The sequence below is a fragment of the Anguilla rostrata genome, chromosome 13, assembly GCF_018555375.3.
Source record: "Anguilla rostrata isolate EN2019 chromosome 13, ASM1855537v3, whole genome shotgun sequence".
Taxonomy (NCBI): domain Eukaryota; kingdom Metazoa; phylum Chordata; class Actinopteri; order Anguilliformes; family Anguillidae; genus Anguilla; species Anguilla rostrata.
Window position 1 is genome coordinate 24,131,625 of NC_057945.1, and position 17,584 is coordinate 24,149,208.

General features: G+C 47.9%; 1 protein-coding gene across 3 annotated transcripts in view; it reads left to right on the forward strand.

Moving 5' to 3' along the window:
• The window catches only part of dnah1 (dynein, axonemal, heavy chain 1), a 41,537-nt gene that overhangs the window by 16,995 nt on the left and 6,958 nt on the right, over nt 1–17,584 (forward strand). For 2 of the 3 annotated variants that reach the window (XM_064305438.1, XM_064305439.1), the window contains exons 31-69: nt 75–188; nt 352–501; nt 821–907; nt 1,084–1,270; nt 1,624–1,715; nt 1,895–2,049; nt 2,281–2,458; nt 2,779–2,973; nt 3,058–3,177; nt 3,554–3,712; nt 4,001–4,102; nt 4,198–4,338; nt 4,589–4,749; nt 4,908–5,065; nt 5,387–5,560; nt 5,820–5,849; nt 6,359–6,537; nt 6,943–7,173; nt 7,326–7,522; nt 8,132–8,267; nt 8,367–8,575; nt 8,702–8,873; nt 9,041–9,232; nt 9,434–9,544; nt 9,699–9,884; nt 10,256–10,447; nt 10,683–10,850; nt 11,200–11,391; nt 12,079–12,210; nt 12,590–12,715; nt 13,028–13,147; nt 13,396–13,545; nt 13,829–13,989; nt 14,584–14,809; nt 15,187–15,382; nt 15,639–15,790; nt 16,249–16,445; nt 16,580–16,724; nt 17,146–17,304. In XM_064305438.1, the coding sequence (XP_064161508.1) occupies nt 75–188; nt 352–501; nt 821–907; nt 1,084–1,270; nt 1,624–1,715; nt 1,895–2,049; nt 2,281–2,458; nt 2,779–2,973; nt 3,058–3,177; nt 3,554–3,712; nt 4,001–4,102; nt 4,198–4,338; nt 4,589–4,749; nt 4,908–5,065; nt 5,387–5,560; nt 5,820–5,849; nt 6,359–6,537; nt 6,943–7,173; nt 7,326–7,522; nt 8,132–8,267; nt 8,367–8,575; nt 8,702–8,873; nt 9,041–9,232; nt 9,434–9,544; nt 9,699–9,884; nt 10,256–10,447; nt 10,683–10,850; nt 11,200–11,391; nt 12,079–12,210; nt 12,590–12,715; nt 13,028–13,147; nt 13,396–13,545; nt 13,829–13,989; nt 14,584–14,809; nt 15,187–15,382; nt 15,639–15,790; nt 16,249–16,445; nt 16,580–16,724; nt 17,146–17,304 (6,132 nt within the window). The remainder of the gene's footprint in view (nt 1–74; nt 189–351; nt 502–820; nt 908–1,083; nt 1,271–1,623; nt 1,716–1,894; nt 2,050–2,280; nt 2,459–2,778; nt 2,974–3,057; nt 3,178–3,553; nt 3,713–4,000; nt 4,103–4,197; nt 4,339–4,588; nt 4,750–4,907; nt 5,066–5,386; nt 5,561–5,819; nt 5,850–6,358; nt 6,538–6,942; nt 7,174–7,325; nt 7,523–8,131; nt 8,268–8,366; nt 8,576–8,701; nt 8,874–9,040; nt 9,233–9,433; nt 9,545–9,698; nt 9,885–10,255; nt 10,448–10,682; nt 10,851–11,199; nt 11,392–12,078; nt 12,211–12,589; nt 12,716–13,027; nt 13,148–13,395; nt 13,546–13,828; nt 13,990–14,583; nt 14,810–15,186; nt 15,383–15,638; nt 15,791–16,248; nt 16,446–16,579; nt 16,725–17,145; nt 17,305–17,584) is intronic. The other variant, XM_064305440.1, reaches the window with a different exon arrangement.

The window sequence follows — 17,584 nt, forward strand, 5'->3', positions numbered from 1 at the left end:
GGTTTTGTTGAGATCTGTTGGTGTGATGAGCATGTTTTATTTTGTGACTTTTGTATGTGTGTGTCTGTGTTTAGGCAGAACGGTTTATGTTTGAAGGATCGGAGATTCCTCTGGTTCCCTCCTGTGCTGTCTTCATCACCATGAATCCAGGCTATGCTGGCCGCACTGAACTGCCAGACAATCTGAAGGTGACCACCGGAGAGCTGTATTGCTGGAGAGTTGGAATCCATACCGGCCAATAGGAATTGAGTTCTGTCACTCGGACTGAATAGAGATCAATCATGCGGCTTTTTTTTCTTTCTTTTAGTTTGAGATAGAATGAAGTTAATCGTCCTTTTGTGTTGTGCCCAGGCATTGTTCCGTCCGGTTGCCATGATGGTCCCTGATTACGCCATGATTGCCGAGATCTCCCTGTACTCCTTTGGCTTCAGCGATGCCAAAGTCCTCTCCAAGAAAATCACCACCACTTTTAAGCTGTCATCAGAGCAGCTGAGCTCCCAGGTGTGATCTGTGTGTCTGAATGCTGCGCGTGTGCGTCTCTGTATCTCAGATGTGTACACGCGTGATGTTTATGTATGAGTATGTCACTGTGTTTGTGAAGTCTGTACTTCTCTCTTTGTGCTGAGTGTTGTGTGATTTGTCTGTGTGTATTGTGTATGTGTCTGTGTGTGCTGTTTGTCTTTGTGGGTTGTGCATTTGTGTTTATTTTGTGACTGCTGTGTGCTTGTGTCTATCGGATTTGTGTTTGTGTGTCAGTACTGTGCATTTTTTTGTGTGTTTTTAACAGTGATGTGTTTTGTGTTTGCCTGTTTGCCTGCAGGACCACTATGACTTTGGAATGAGAGCAGTGAAGACTGTGATTTCTGCAGCTGGGAATCTGAAGAGGGAGAATCCGGACATGAATGAGGTGAGGCACTGTGTTCATGTGTACAGGCAGGATTTTTTCCACTTCCTCTTCAGTAGTCCACGTTCAGTTAAAATGCATAGATTATTTGACCATCTTGAAGGGTAACAGACTCACTGTATGGTCTGGTCTTCACCTTCTGATCTCGCAACCTCTGACCTCTGACCTCTGACCTGTAGGAGCTTATCTGCCTCCGGGCAATCCGAGATGTCAACGTGCCCAAGTTCCTGCAGGATGACTTGAAGCTCTTCAGTGGCATTGTGTCAGATCTCTTCCCCAAGATCCGTGAGGAGCCCATTGACTACGGCACCCTGGAGGAGTCGATCCGCAACACCTGCTTCAAGAAGTGCCTGAAGGATGTGGACAGTGAGTGGGGACAGGCGGTGGGTTTAGTAGCTGGGAACCGTGAGTGAGTAGGGATTATGATTGGGTGTAGTAAGTGGGGACAGTGAGTAAGGATTATAATTGGGTATAGCAGCTGGGGACAGTGTGTGAATAGGGATTATGAATGGGTATAGTAAGTGCAGAAAGTAAATCATTAGGGATAATGATTGTATGTAGGAAATGGTGACAGTGAGTGAATAGGGATTATAATTGGGTATAGTAAGTGCAGGCAGTGGAAGATCAGCCAGGGAAAATGAAAGAGACACAGAATGAGAGGTGGGGCATGAGTTGGGCAGTGTGATTTTCAGTGTGCTGATTTGTTTCCTTTCCTGCAGGTTACATCACCAAGTGTATCCAGCTCTATGAGACCACAGTAGTGAGACATGGCCTTATGCTGGTGGGACCCTCTGGCTCTGGCAAAACCAAGGTGAGCTTTTCATTTTGAAATAATATTACCTTCAATGTTTGAACTAATTGGAGAAGGCTGCCCTTCTCAAATGTGATGGCCACCACTCTATAGACAGATCAGACAAATAATTATTTTTTGTTGTGTGTGTGCGCGCTCGTGTGTGTATTTGTATGTGTGTGTGCGTGTGTGTGCCTCAGTGTTATGAGATTCTGGGTGCAGCGATCACAGCTCTCCGTGGTCAGCCCTCGGTGAGCGGGGGTGTGTATGAGGCTGTGAAGACCTATGTCCTCAACCCTAAATCCATCACCATGGGACAGTTGTATGGGGAGTTTGATCCAATGACACATGAATGGTGAGGTGCCCCTGCACGCCCAGCACGCGGCAAAACTTACACACACACACTCACACACAGGGGAAATGTACACAATGCTCACAAATGGAGTTACACAGACTAGCCATAACAAAACAAACATGAACACAAGCAAAACACACATACACATCCAAACACACAAAACATGTCCGTACCCCAGTATAAACATATCTTGGCATCCAGTGCTCAGACCGTTTTTGGTGGCCCCTACAGGACAGATGGAATCCTGTCTTCTCTGATCCGGGCCGGGGCGTCCTCCATGGACCCACAGAAGAAGTGGTACATGTTCGATGGCCCAGTGGATGCAGTGTGGATTGAGAACATGAACACAGTGCTGGACGACAACAAGAAGCTGTGCTTGAGCTCTGGAGAGATTATCAAACTCAGTGATGTGAGAACTCTTCCTCCCCTTTCCTTCTATTCAGGGTCCTTTACTATTCTCCCTCTCTCACCATTCGCCCTGTCTCATCATTCACCCTCTCCTTCTCTATGAACATACTTTGAACATACATTAATACATTATTGAATATTGAACACATTATTAACCTGAAAATCTGCTTGTCATCTTTGTGAATATGTGTAAAAATGTGTGTATATGTGTGTGTGCGTGTATGTGTATATGCATGTGCTTGTGTGTGTGCGTGCGTGTGTGTGTGTATGTCTGTGTGTACGTGCGTGTGTGTGTGTGTGTGCGCGCATCTGCTTCCTCAGGTGATGACCATGATGTTCGAGGTGCAGGACCTGGCGGTGGCGTCCCCTGCGACCGTGTCCCGCTGTGGGATGGTGTATCTGGAGCCCAGCATCCTGGGGCTGGCCCCCTTCACTGAGTGTTGGCTGCGCACCATCCCCGCCTGCATCCAGCCCTACTCTGAGCAGCTCACCTCCCTCTTCTCCCGCTTCCTGGAGGTGACACATGTGCTTGTTCCTCCCAGCTGTTAGCTGTGCGTACCGATCAGGGACGGTAGTCTGAATCAGTCCTTCCTTCCGCAGGACTCCATCGCATTCGTCCGCAACTCAGTGAAAGAGGCCGTCACCTCCATGGACAGCAACCTGACCTGCAGTCTGCTGAAACTGTTGGACTGCTTCTTCCAGCCCTTCATTCCCCGAGAGGTCAGAGGTCACAGGAATACACGTCTTAAACACAGGGATACGCACAGCATAACATGCATCCATTTGGTGAAATACATAAAACACACAGACTGGACCGGATGGGGTGGCTCATTAATTTAAAACTTTTTGTTCCTGTGTAATTTACAGTTAATTATTTTTTTCCTTCTCTTTACTTATTTTATGAAATCAAAGATATGTGATAACCAAAAGCAATGGTTTATAGCCCTGTCAATCAAGAATGTACATTTTAACTACCAGTCATGTACCTAGTTTTCAGGGGCACGCTTTACTGTGTAGAGCAGGTTATGACTGCACACCTGTATGTGGAGGGGGCTTGGGGATTTATCCATTGCCTGTGTTTGTGTTTGTGAGGCAGGGGGAGAAGCCACACCCCCAGGAGAAGCTGTCTCGCCTGAGCGAGCTCATCGAACCCTGGTTCATGTTCTCATTGGTGTGGAGTGTGGGGTGCACAGGTGATGCTGACAGCTACCAGAAATTCAATGCCTGGCTCCGTGACAAGATGGCAAAGGAGAATGTGAGATTCAGTCAATCAATCAAGTCACTCAACTAATGAACCAACCAACCAGCTAATCAGCCAACCCAAACAGCTAGTCAGTCAAGCAAGCAACTAATCAGCCAGCCAACCAACAAATCAATCAGTTACCCAATCAAGTCAATTGTACAGTTTATGAGATATTTCTTGATAAGCAGTACAGTTTAGATGACACAGGGCAACGCAGTCTACTGCAGTGGACAGTATTCATTTTCTGATTGTCTGCTTTTCTATTTGGTTGTATTTCTGCCTGCCCCCCATACCCTGTAGGTGGCGCTGTGTTTCCCTGAGGAGGGACTGGTCTATGACTACCGCCTGGACGATGCAGGGATAAGCAATCCGGAGGAGGATGAGGACGAGACAAAGAGGAAAGTAAGCAGTTTCACTGTTTTTTTAACAGATTGAATCTCCGTATTGAAAATTGTTTTGGGGCTGTTATAAAGTAATGATTGCCATTGTGTGTCCAGGTGCAGTGGGTCAGCTGGATGGAGTCTGCCCAGAGCTTAGTCATCACCCCAGACACCAGCTACTCTGACATCATTGTCCCTACACCAGACACTGTTCGCATATCCTTCCTCATGGACATGCTGCTATGCAACAAGAAGCCTGTAAGTCCATCTCCACTTAACACAATGAAGTAGGAGTCTCTGCTGCATGTTAGCTCTCTCTGAGCTTTGTTTCAGTTGTGTATGCAATGTCCGTACTGTTTATGAATGTGGTGTGTTATTAATGCTAGTGTTTGACTAACTGATGTGTGGGAATAGTGTCTTCTGTTTTGGTTGTGCTTGGGGTTAGTTTGTAAGCAGTGTTAGTTTGTGTGTGGATGTAGTCCACTGTCCTATGTGCTGTGTTGAACAGGTCCTGTGCATTGGGCCCACTGGAACAGGGAAGACCCTTACCATGTCCGACAAGCTGCTGAAGAATATGGAACCTGAGTACATCACCCACTTCCTTATGTTCTCCGCTCGCACCTCTGCCAATCAGACACAGGACTTCATTGACAGCAAGCTGGACAAGAGGTGCTGCCACCTTGTGGACACCCAATCCTTCGGTGTCTTCATTCTTGAGTCTTATCTGTGGGCTGTTTCCATTACCAGCCTCACTCTTTTCAGTCTTACCCATGATTAGCAGTGAGGGACAGTAACTGATGGTGAATGGCTCTTCCTCTTTGTGCTAGGCGGAAGGGTGTATTCGGACCCCCAATGGGGAAATACTATATATTCTTTATTGATGACCTGAACATGCCAATGCTAGAGACGTATGGTGCCCAACCCCCCATCGAGCTGCTGCGCCAGTTTGTGGACCATGGCGGCTGGTATGACAGGAAGCAAATTGGTGAGGGACACAATGGCTGATTTCATACCACTGCTCCAATTCATGAAAACTATTTTAGAACTATCTTCAGATTCAGAATTATACATGTCTCTTGTGTTAACCTGAGGAGAGGCTGGTCTCTATATGGTCTTTTTTATTTGTATTACATCACTTGATGGAAAAGCAGGCCATTTTAAAGCTGGAATGATTTTTTAACTTTTCTGAAAAATGTAATGATAGTCTTTTATCGTGTCCACCCTGAAATGACATGAAGTGGAAAAAGGGCATTGTATTGAAAGCAGAGCAGTGCAATCACTGGTGTCTGACCATTCTATTCCATAGGAACCTTCAAGCACCTGGTGGACATCAATTTTGCCTGTGCCATGGGCCCCCCAGGCGGTGGCAGGAACCCCATCACCCAGCGCTTCACACGCCACTTCAACTTCCTGTCCATTCCTGAGATGGATGATGCCAGCAAGAAGAAGATCTTCTGCACCATCCTTGGCAACTGGATGAGTGAGAGCATGCGTCTTTGGGAGAAGCTGAGTGAGACGGGGGGATTCTTAACTCAGATCCTACTCATATTCAGCACCGATACTCGGCTCAGATTAAAGCTGTATTCAGCACACTCTTAACTCAGATTCTACTCATATTCAGCACAGATAATACACTCAGATTCTGCTCATACTCAGTTGTGGCTTCTGCATTGGTATTTTGTCACATGGGTAATGAGGGGCGTGCGGCCTTTCCTGAGTGGATTTGTGTTGTTTTACAGGTGGAAACATGAGCAAAAAGGAGCGTGGCAGTGAGTGCAGAGCAGGCAGACACAGATACAGAAAGACAGGGAGAGGGAACACCACTGAAGAACTCAGAATTTCTTTGACCTTTTAGACTTACTATGCAGGGTGATGTTGCAGAGCAGTGTTAGCACTATTTCTTTATTAATATACACAATCCTCACATATTCTGTCTCAGTGATGCAATTAAATTAAAACAATGTTTTCCAGATGGAACTGATAAACCAGGCACCTGGTCTTGAAAAAATCATAAAAGTAGTTCTTATTCTTTTTTTACATTGGGAATGTGTCTCAGCTGTCTCACTACCTTGTTGTAATTTAGTATCAAGTCAGCGTGCTGATGCTTCTGTCATATTAGTTAAACTGGTTCACGCATTAAACCCACTGTCATCATTGACTGGCATCAAACACTGTGCTTCTCAGAGTGTATTTCCCTCTTCATTGACACCGTAGAAACAGCCATATTTTATGGGATACGACTGCTCATTTACCCGAGTGTTTGGCCTGTGCCCTCCAGTCCCAGTTGTGGACATACAGCCGCTGAACGAGCCTCTTGTGGATGCCACAATCAAGGTCTACTCCACCATCACCTCCCAGCTGCTGCCATCACCCGCCAAGTCCCACTACACCTTCAACCTGAGAGACCTGTCCAAAGTGTTCCAGGGCATCCTGATGGGGGAGGCCAGCATGTTCCCGGTAGAGCACTGTATCTCTTCTGCCGCAGCTAAAGCAGTCTATGGGAGGACTCCATCGGGGTTTTAATATTCATAAAAGGGATTAGCAAAAATATGTCCCAGGTTGACTTCTGTCAGCACAACAACAGGGCACAGTAAAGTAAATTAGTTAATGGTAAATTCCTGATATCGAGAAGTATTTTTGACTTTTTAATAGACTAGGTAAATTAAGTTCCTAGATGGGCTAAATGGCCTGTTTGCATCTGTATGTACTTATGTAATACACCTTCACAATTCTTCATTTTTTATTGTTTTGTTTAGAGAATTGTACTGGAACTGTTTCTGATCTGAATTATATTGTGTGATAAATTCAAATTAATTCAAAAAGCTCAGCTGCTCAAGTTGGTTCTGGCTGATTGACATGCAGGATAAGGTGAAGCTGCTGCAGCTGTGGTACCACGAGAGCTGCCGGGTCTTCCAGGACCGGCTGGTGTGCGCGGAGGACCGACAGTGGTTCGACCAGCTGCTGCAGTCCTGCATAGAGGAGTTTGAGTGCAGCTTTGAGGAGGTGGTGCCCAGCCAGCCTGTCCTTTTTGGGGACTTCATGGTCCCAAATGCTGCCAACAAGGTGTACCAGCTCATCGAGGACAGGGAGAGGGTGAGACCCTGCCATTAGCTTGCTCAACATTCCTTACATTAACCACTCACCATCCCTGACCTTCTCCTTTCATCTGAATCATTTGTATTGCTGTCTCACTGCCAATTTTAAATGTTCACTGCGAAATCTCTGCCTTGCCCTGTGGCTTGCAGCTGGTCACAGTCATGGAAGAGTACATGGAGGACTACAACCAGATCAGCACCACCAAGATGAGGCTTGTGCTCTTCATGGACGCCGTCCAGCACATCTGCCGGATCAGCCGCATCCTACGGCAGCCCCTTGGCAACGCCTTGTTGCTGGGGGTGGGGGGCAGTGGACGCCAGTCCCTCACCAAGATGGCCACCCACATGTGAGTGTGATCTCCATTAAGTTTCGTCACAGCTTCTCTATGGTAAGATGTTAAGCTCCTATGTTTCCCCTGTCCTCTCTGCTTCCTCTCTAGGTATATAATTTCAGTTGCTATGTTATATTGAATATATACTAAATATATACTGCTGTAAAATGCACTATACAAATAAAATTTGATTGATTGATACTATGGATATTCATGAAAGGCATGTCTATGGACAGATAATCCTTTTCCACTGGTACAGTCTTTGGATTCACTCTTCATGGATATTCATGAAGATGCATAAAATGTAACATTGCCACTTTAACTTGGTATTAGGCTACCTTGCTTGGCTGTAACCATTTCTTTCATTCAGATGAATGGTAACTACTGACCATATCCTCCCACTAGGAGGAGGTGGAATCTCACCCTAGGCTTGTCGCTGAGCTCAACAAATTTTGATAAGTTGAATGTAAAACAAGTATTAATTTAATCTATTTATAGATTTGAGGGCTAGGGTAAGATGGCTATCCTTCACTATTATGGTCAACTAGATCTCATACATGCATGGCTTCACCACAAGCCCTGTCCCTCATATGACTATATTCCTGTCACTGTTTTGTCCCTCAGGGCTGACTATGAGTGCTTCCAGATTGAACTGTCCAAGAACTACGGCCAGGCTGAGTGGAGGGATGATATCAAGGGCATCATGCTGAAGGCTGGCCTACAGAATGAGCAAATCACTTTCCTGTTTGTGGACACTCAGGTAAGCGTGTTTCACCAATTACTTTACACATTCTCATTGGTAAGCACACATACCTGTGTTCTCACACATTCCCGAGTTGTTCTGCACTACTCTTTGCAGATCAAGTGCGAGTCGTTCCTGGAGGATGTGAACAACATCCTGAATTCGGGCGATGTGCCGAATCTGTACGCGTCAGACGAGCAGGACCGTATCCTGGTGGCCATGAAGCCCGTGGTGCAGGATCTGGGCCAACAGCCTACCAAGTCCAACCTGATGGCTGCCTATATCAAGAGAGTTCGCAGCAACATCCACACGGTGCTGTGCATGAGGTACACACACATGGGCACGCGCATACACTCATACAGGTACACATACATGCACGCAAGCACAAACATAAATGTGTATACATGCCTGCACTTTGACATAATCCCTCTCTTCTCCCCATGCTTCCACAGTCCAATCGGGGAGGTGTTCCGTGCCCGTCTCCGGCAGTTCCCCTCCCTGGTCACCTGCTGCACTATTGACTGGTTCAGTGCCTGGCCAGAGGAGGCGCTAGAGTCTGTCGCAAACTCCTTCCTCGGCGAGCTGCCGGAGCTGGAGGCTGAGCCTGCCGTCCTGAAGGGGCTGGTGAGAAGGGGGATGGGTGGAAGGGAGGGGGTAATGCAATGGAGATGGTGAGTCTGGGAGAGAGAGCGGGAGAAAAGCTGCAGGGAGGTGCCCTAGGCAGAATGGGTGGGCTTGGGGGCAGGGATCAATGAAGGTAAGTGATTGCTTATATCCTCTGTCTGGTTCAGACCATGATGTGCATGGACATCCACCAGACAGTGGCCAGGAAGTGTGATCAGTACCTGGCTGAGCTCTCACGACACAACTACGTCACGCCCAAGAGCTACCTGGATCTGCTCGCTATCTTCTCCTCCCTTATTGGCCGCAAGAAACAGGAGCTGCACAGCGCCCGGCAGAGAATGAAGATCGGCCTGGACAAGGTGAGAGGAAGGAAGGGAGAACACTGGGGGTTTTTGGAAGAAGGAGATTTTCTTATTTCTTTATTAATTTCATTGTTTTTTGTGTGACTGTATGTTTTTCACACTATGCTAGTTGCTCGTGACTCACCGTGTCCTTGTGGTGTGTGTGTGTGTGTGTGTATGCGTGTGCGCGCACATCTGTCTTTTCCTGTGCTACTGTAGCTGCTGCATACAGCAGATGATGTCAGTAAGATGCAGGAGGAGCTGGAAGTTATGAGACCCCTTCTGGAGGAGGCAGCTCAGGACACCCTGGTTACCATGGAGAAGATTAAGGTTGGACCAGCACATCTGGGTACCACTAGTGCTTTATAAACTGCAATGAACCCTCATTCAGCAAGTGTTTGTTTTTCTGTGTGTTTGTGTGTGTGTTTTGCTGTGTGTATGTGTGTGTGTGTGTGTATTCCTCTGCGCGTGTCTGTGTGTGCAGGAAGACACGGCAGTAGCAGAAGTGACTCGTGTGGAGGTTCAGGCTGAGGAGGCGAAAGCCTCTGAAAAGGCTCATAAGGCCCACGCCATCGCTACAGACGCACAGAAGGACCTGGACGAAGCGCTGCCTGCGCTGGACGCCGCCCTCGACAGCCTCAAGTCCCTCAATAAGAACGACGTGACTGAGGTATCCCAGCCCAGACCCAGCCCTAACCCACGCAGTGTCCCCTGACACACCGGCATTACTCCAGTCTCTGTGACACCATTCACTCTAAATTAAAAACAGGACAGAACCATAATGCAAGTTGCACTGGACTGAAGTGGAATGTAAGCAATTGGTATGTGAAAAACCAATGTAATTTTCAGTGTGTCAGCTAGAATTGCTCTCTGTTTATGTCTAGTTACTGGCACTGGGATGGTTAACTGTCCTTTCCTGTCGTTGCTACTGTTCTTGTAGATCTGTAGATTGTTTGTATGTGATTTGTTTTGCACGTTGCTGTGGATACGTGCTTCTGCTAGACGGGTGTAATAGGCAGTAATGGGCCTGATGTCTGGCAGGTGCGGGCGATGCAGAGGCCCCCCCAGGGTGTGAAGCTGGTTATTGAAGCTCTGTGCATCATTAAAGGCATTAAGCCCAAGAAGGTGCCTGGGGAGAAGCCTGGCACCAAGGTGGATGACTACTGGGAACCGGGCAAGGGTCTGCTGCAGGACCCGGGCAAGTTCCTGGAGGGCCTATTCAAATTTGACAAGGTAAGGGAGGAGGCAGCGTCCTGACCAATGAGGGAGGTCCACACAAGCCCTGCCCACTATCCATCAGAGCCATGGTTATGGTTGTGTTCACTTCTCACATTAATAAAAGTTTCAGTGAAATGTCCACAAATTAAAATGTACTTTCCATAAGATTCAATGAGTGAGTGTATTGTTGTTTCTAGAACTACTCTCTTGTGGGTGACCAACCTCGATTATTCTCTTCTTTTGACCTTAGGAAAACATCCCAGACTCAGTGATCAAGTTGGTCCAGCCATACATTGACAATGAGGAGTTTCAGCCTGAGTCCATTGCCAAGGTGTCCAAGGCCTGCAAATCCATCTGCCAGTGGGTGCGGGCCATGCACATCTACCACTTTGTCGCCAAGGGGGTGGAGCCTAAACGGGTGAGGCCCTGCGTGCTCTGCTGCAGTCTCTCTATTTCAGCCTGTCTGTCATGCTCCTGTAGCCTGGTAACAGAAGCAGCACCAGATCTGCTTCTCACTTTCTCATGTACGGTGCAATGTGATCGTTATACAACCCCTTTCAGATGCTTATCTGTTGTAGAAATGTTTGTTCTACTGAATGTGGTAGCATTGTCAATGGGAGATTAGGAAGGCAGACAGGGAGAACATATGAAACCTCCAGAGCCCTGTCTCTATCTTACCTGATCCCAGTCCTAAAAACCCCCAACCTTCCTCAGCCCTTCATGCCACATCCTGTCCTGCCGCCCCCTCCTTCCCTTTGTGTGAGCAGCAAGCCCTAAAGGAGGCTCAGGAAGATCTAGCAGCCACCCAGAAAATCCTGGATGAAGCCATGGGCAAATTGGCGGCTGTGGAGGAGGGCATTGCTGCCCTGGAGGCTAAGTACCGTGACTGCCTGGCCAAGAGAGATGAGCTGGACAACAAGTGCTCACTGTGTGAGGCGCGGCTGGTTCGGGCTGACAAGGTCAGTCTGGGAACACACTGTGCAAAACACCTCTGCTCTAGCAATGTACAACACTCCTCAACTACACACTACTACAACCTCACACCCTGCAGTATACCTTTGCCATAGCAACGTACATTGCCCCTCAACTACAAACTACTACAACCTCATACCCTGCAGTATACCTTTGCCATAGCATTGTACACTGCCCTTCAAATACACACTACTTCAACCACACAGCTTTGCATTTTTACATAGGGTCCGTTTATACAGATGGATATTTACTAAAGCAATGCAGGTTAAGTACCTGGGAATCAAACCTTCAACCTTTCAGTTACAAGGCCAGTTCCTTAACCATTATACTATACTGCCATGCAGTGGCATAGCTGCTATGGCACATCACACCATGCAGTATACCTCTGCTATAGGAAACTGATCAGCGTCACAATCCACACTGCTAAAAGTGGTGTGGTTGAAAGAGCTGTTTCTGAAACAACATTATTTTTCAGGGATATTGAACCCATTTTTATGTTGCTTTATTGACGATCAGCATTCATGACATTGCTTATGGTACAGATTTTATGGGCCCTTGAATTTGACGGAATGCGACCTTGGAAAGACTTGGAAAGTGAGGGAGCCCTATGCATGTGCGTGCGTGCACACGCATGCCATAACTGTGTTCTGCGTGTTCATGCGGTGTGAGTGCAGTTGATTGGCGGCTTGGCGGGTGAGAAGGTGCGCTGGGCTGAGACGGTGGAGGAGCTGGACTACATGGTGAATAACGTGTCGGGAGACGTGCTGCTGGCGGCGGGATACGTGGCGTACCTCGGCCCTTTCACCGTGAGTGCCTTCGCCTCTGCTCCCTGTGACCGTGAGGACCGTGAGGGCAGGGTGGAGCCCGGCGTGCGTGTGGAATAAGGGTGATGTGATTTAAGTATGTGACAGGATGCGCTAAACCATGTCCTCTTTATAGAAGGATGTGGTTTAGTTAACCAGTTGTGCTTGTTTGTGTGAGAATGATTTCTTTTTGAGCAGTGGTGTGCACTGTTTGGGTAATAATGGGTGTAAAGATTACTTTTGTTTCTGTAAGCTATGTAAGCATGTTGTTTGAGTAAGCTTGTGTTTTATTTCAGTAAGCATGTGTTTTTTAGTTTGGGTGTTCAGTTAAGGATGTGCATGTGCTGTTTCAGTTAAAAAGAAAAGTGTGTTTTTCGTATAGGGCGAGTACAGGGCGGATATGGCAAAGGAGTGGTTGCAGCGGTTCAAAGAACTAGGTGTTCCTCACACATCGAACCCGGATCTGATCAGCACCCTGGGCGACAAGGTCAAGATCCGATCCTGGCAGGTCAGAGGCCTTCGGAGCAGCACAAAGAACATGCTGTAAAATGTGTCTGTGTACTTTATGGCCCCACTGCACATGTATGAACCCTGCTGGTATGCATGTTCGTTTTGTCCTAGTACCTAGAAGAAACTGCAGAGTATCATAATTGCGAACCCCATGTAAACCCTTCCTAAGTTTTATGTGACAGTGGCTCCCGGAATGGCATTGTGCTGTTTAACATCATGGCTTCATCGCTATTATCTTATGTGTTTTTTTACCTGTATGGGTAAATTTGCATGTGTATATTAATGTGTACCTGTGTGTCTGTGTGTGTAGATCACAGGGCTGCCCAAGGATTCTCTGTCGGTGGAAAACGGGGTGATCACGCAGTATTCACCACGCTGGCCACTGTTCATAGACCCGCAGGGACAAGCCAACAAGTGGATCAAAAACATGGTGAGGACTCACAAGCTTAGCACTGTTACTCTACAGAATGCGTTTCAGTCAGTCAGCATCCTCTTACCCGACCCATACTCTTCAGGGTATTGCAGTATCTGCAGAGCACTGTAAATGTCTAAAGGAATACTCATCCTTTCATTAGCAGCTGCCCTTGTGATATTGTGAGTATGGTAGGGTGCAGAGGTCCCTGTTGTTCCTGTAGTGGGCTGGAGCCACAGTGTGAACCTCACTTCCTGTGTCTTCAGGAGCGTGAAAACGGACTGGACGTGATGAAGCTCAGTGACCGGGACTTCCTGCGCAGTCTGGAGAATGCCATCCGCTTCGGGAAGCCCTGCCTTCTGGAGAACGTGGGCGAGGAGCTGGACCCAGCGCTGGAGCCCGTCCTGCTCAGAGAGGTCTGAATTCAACAATGACCTCCGAACTACACTGACTCAACACACGCCGTACTGAACACACTACTGTGGTCACTGAACACTCCCTCCCTGAACCATTTAGTTGTGTATCGGGGGTATTTGGTCATGTTGCAAGTTTGCATGTTCAGGTCTGCAGTGTTATATGCGTATGTTGAGATCTGCAGTGTTACATGTGTTTGTGTTGAGATCTGGTGTTATACTTGTGTTGAGATCTGCAATGTTAGATGTGTCTCTGCAGTGCTGCTTGTGTATTTCTGCTCCCTAGACCTTTAAACAGCAGGGCAGCACAGTGATAAAACTTGGAGACACCATCATCCCTTACCATGACGACTTCAAAATGTACATCACCACCAAACTGCCCAACCCTCACTACTCCCCTGAGATCTCCACAAAGGTCACTCTCATCAACTTCACCCTTTCGCCCAGGTACCCTTACCATGTCTGCACTGCAGATAAATACTGAGGAATTATCCCAACGTAAAGGCACAGTCAGGATTATTTTTGGATGAGCTCTGACACAGTCAGGGTTTTGGGGTGAGCTCTCACACAGTCAGGGTTTTTGGGGTGAGCTGTGGCACAGTCAGGGTTTGGGGTGAGATCTGACAGTCAGGGTTGGGTTTCGGGGTGAGCTCTGACACAGTCAGGGTTTTGGGGTGAGCTCTGACACAGAGTTTTGGGGTGAGCTCTGGCACAGTCAGGATTATTTTGGGGTGAGCTCTGACACAGTCAGGGTTTTGGGGTGAGATCTGACAGTCAGGGTTTTGGGGTGAGATCTGACAGTCAGGGTTTTGGGGTGAGCTCTGACACAGTCAGGGTTTTGGGGTGAGCTCTGGCACAGTCAGGGTTTTGGGGTGAGATCTGACAGTCAGGGTTTTGGGGTGAGCTCTGGCACAGTCAGGGTTTTGGGGTGAGATCTGACAATCAGGGTTTTGGGGTGAGATCTGACAGTCAGGGTTTTGGGGTGAGCTCTGGCACAGTCAGGGTTTTGGGGTGAGCTCTGAAGTAGGCCTCTGACCGCAGTGGGCTGGAGGATCAGCTGCTGGGCTGTGTGGTTGCTGAAGAGCGACCGGACCTGGAAGAGGCGAAGAACCAGCTGATTGTGAGCAGCGCACGGATGAAGCAGGAGCTGAAGGAGATTGAGGACCAGATCCTCTTCAGGCTGAGCTCTGTGGAGGGGAACCCCGTGGATGACGAGGAGCTCATCAGGGTCCTGGGTGCCTCCAAGGTCAAAGCGGGAGAGATAGAGGTCAGGGTCCATGCGTGGTGCATGTGTTATTACACACCGGGAACACACAAACAGAAAATATTGGCTAAAGTCACAGAGCAGTCACGGCAGTTGTTAAAAATCACAGAAAGATTTTTAAAAGAACAATAATTATAAGTAGAATGGCAAGAGTCTGTGGTTACAGTAAACCTTGCCTATGCTGGGCCTACAGTATTAGTGCTGTCTGCAGTACACATATAATGCATATTGTATTAAAGCCCTCAGCTGTGTGTGTAGTGTATACATGCTCTCAGGGTTGTCACTGCTCAGAATGTGGTTAGGCCTTTGAGGATGGGTGACAGGGACAGGCAGGGCTTTGTGCGTGTGGGTGATTCCCGCTGACTTGCCACCTGTCGCAGGCCAAAGTGATGGTGGCGGAGGAGACGGAGCGGGACATAGACGCCACGCGGCTAGAGTACGTGCCGGTGGCCGTGCGCACGCAGATCCTCTTCTTCTGCGTCTCGGACCTCTCCAACGTGGATCCCATGTATCAGTACTCCCTCGAGTGGTTCCTGGGCATCTTCATGTCGGGCATCGCCAACTCCGAAAAAGCAGGTGCTGGATCATACCTTTTCATGCATCAGCTGCACATCTCATACATAAGCTTACATCATAACTTTCATTATGCTCCCTTGCTCCTCCCTTACTCACACTAAACCGTATTGCTAACATATTGCTATATGGTACGATAAGGGGTATTATACCATGGATGGTCCCCAACCATGGAAACTAATTATGCTCTTCTGGCAGTATGGGGTGGTATGGTCTATACATCATTGACTGTATGAGCTTGCCTGTGTGTGTCTTACAGATACGGTGGAGAAACGGATTGTCAACATCAATGAGTTTTTCACCTTCAGCCTCTACAGCAACGTGTGCCGCAGTCTGTTTGAGAAACACAAGCTCATGTTCGCCTTCCTGCTGTGCGTTCGCATCATGATGAATGAGAACAAGATTGACATGGTGAGGCAGAGACACTCATTTAGACACACCTAGCTTGTCATGTCTGTCTGTCTATCTCAGCAGGCCACCCCAGCTGGGACAAAATCTTCCACAAGTCACTGCCCCCGATCAGATAAATTAAGCATGTTTAAATGTTAGCCACCATTGTGCTAACTGGGAGTTAAATGGTTTTCTGATGTGATGAATTTTTTTTGTATGGTTTTTGTTCCTTCAGTGTTGAGTATATTTCCCTGGCATTAAGTGTGTTCTTCTGGCATTGAAGGTTTGTCTCTGGTTATGAAGGTGTGTCTGGTAGTGTTGAATGTGTTCCTCAGGTGTTGGGTTTGTCCAGTAGTGCTGAGCATGTTCCTCAGGTGTTGGGTGTGTCCGGTAGTGTTGAGTGTGTTCGTCTGGTTTGGGTTTTTTCGGTAGTGTTCAGCGCGTTCCTCTGGTGTTGAGCGCTCATATCCCTGTCCCAGGCGGAGTGGCGGTACATGCTGTCGGGGGGCATGGCCCAGGAGCAACTCCCCAACCCTGCGGAGGACTGGCTGTCCAGCCGTGCCTGGCAGGACATCCTGGGCCTGAGCAGCCTGCCCACCTTCAGCAGCCTGGCAGCCGACTTCCAACAGCACGAGGCCCGATTCAGAGAGATCTTCGACAGCAGCCAGCCTCACAGGTTTCAACACACGGGCATGCACGCGTCACACACACACACACACACACACATACACACACAGATACACACACAGTGACGTTCAAAGAGACACAGGTTCAACTGACTGTAGATTCTGTGTTTGTGTGTGAGTACAGGGAGCCTTTACCAGGAGAGTGGGACACCCAGCTGGACTCCTTCCAGAAGCTGCTCATTCTGCGCTGTCTTCGGGCTGATCGCCTCACACACGGAATGCAGGACTTTGTGGCAGCTCAGCTGGGCCAGCGCTTCATTGAGCCCCAGGTACTGAACGCCTCTGCAACAGTCTGCAGGACTTACAGTGCAGCTACACCATCCACAGATTAAAAAAATATCAAGGTCTCGAAAGTTCTTGGGGGTTACTACATTTTGAAGGTACTTTAAAATATTTGAATTTAAAACATTAGATTAAAAGCTTTGGATTTTATTTAAACCTGTCCCTTATAAATTAATCCTAGATCAGAAACCACAATCTATTCAAAGGCTTTTGGTTTGGATAGGTTTTTAAAGAGCTTATTTTTAAAGACTAAATATATTTTCAGTCATATTGAGGCTATTTTTCAACTGCTTATTGATGTTTGGAGTGCAGCCTTGAAATTAGTTGATGTCAGAGATAGTTGTGTGGATGCTGCTTTTATCCCACTAACCTCTGACCCCCTGCTCTCCCTCCCCCTCCCTCTCCCAGACATCGGACCTCTCCGTGGTGTTTAAGGAGTCGTCTCCCTCCATCCCGCTCATTTTCGTGTTGTCTCCTGGAACTGACCCCGCCGCCGACCTCTATAAGTTTGCTGATGTCATGAAGTTTTCCAAGAAGATGAGTGCCATCTCTCTGGGCCAGGGCCAGGTCAGTCACCAAGCGTAGCCATGTTTGCACCAGAAAGCTAATTCGTACTAATGAGGAAACAGTAATTAAGTGCATCTCTCGCTCTAATTGTTAGTTTAATTAGTGCTTGGGTAAACGGCTTGATGTCAATTCCAAGTAGTTCTGGAGCCCTGAGACCAGGTCCACATGGGCAGTTGTCATTTGTATTCACTAGCCTTTTTTAGAAATGTTTCGACAGCATGGCTCGCCGCGCATGGCTCACAAACTGACAGCCCACCCAGTCCTCAGTGGAGCAGAGCCC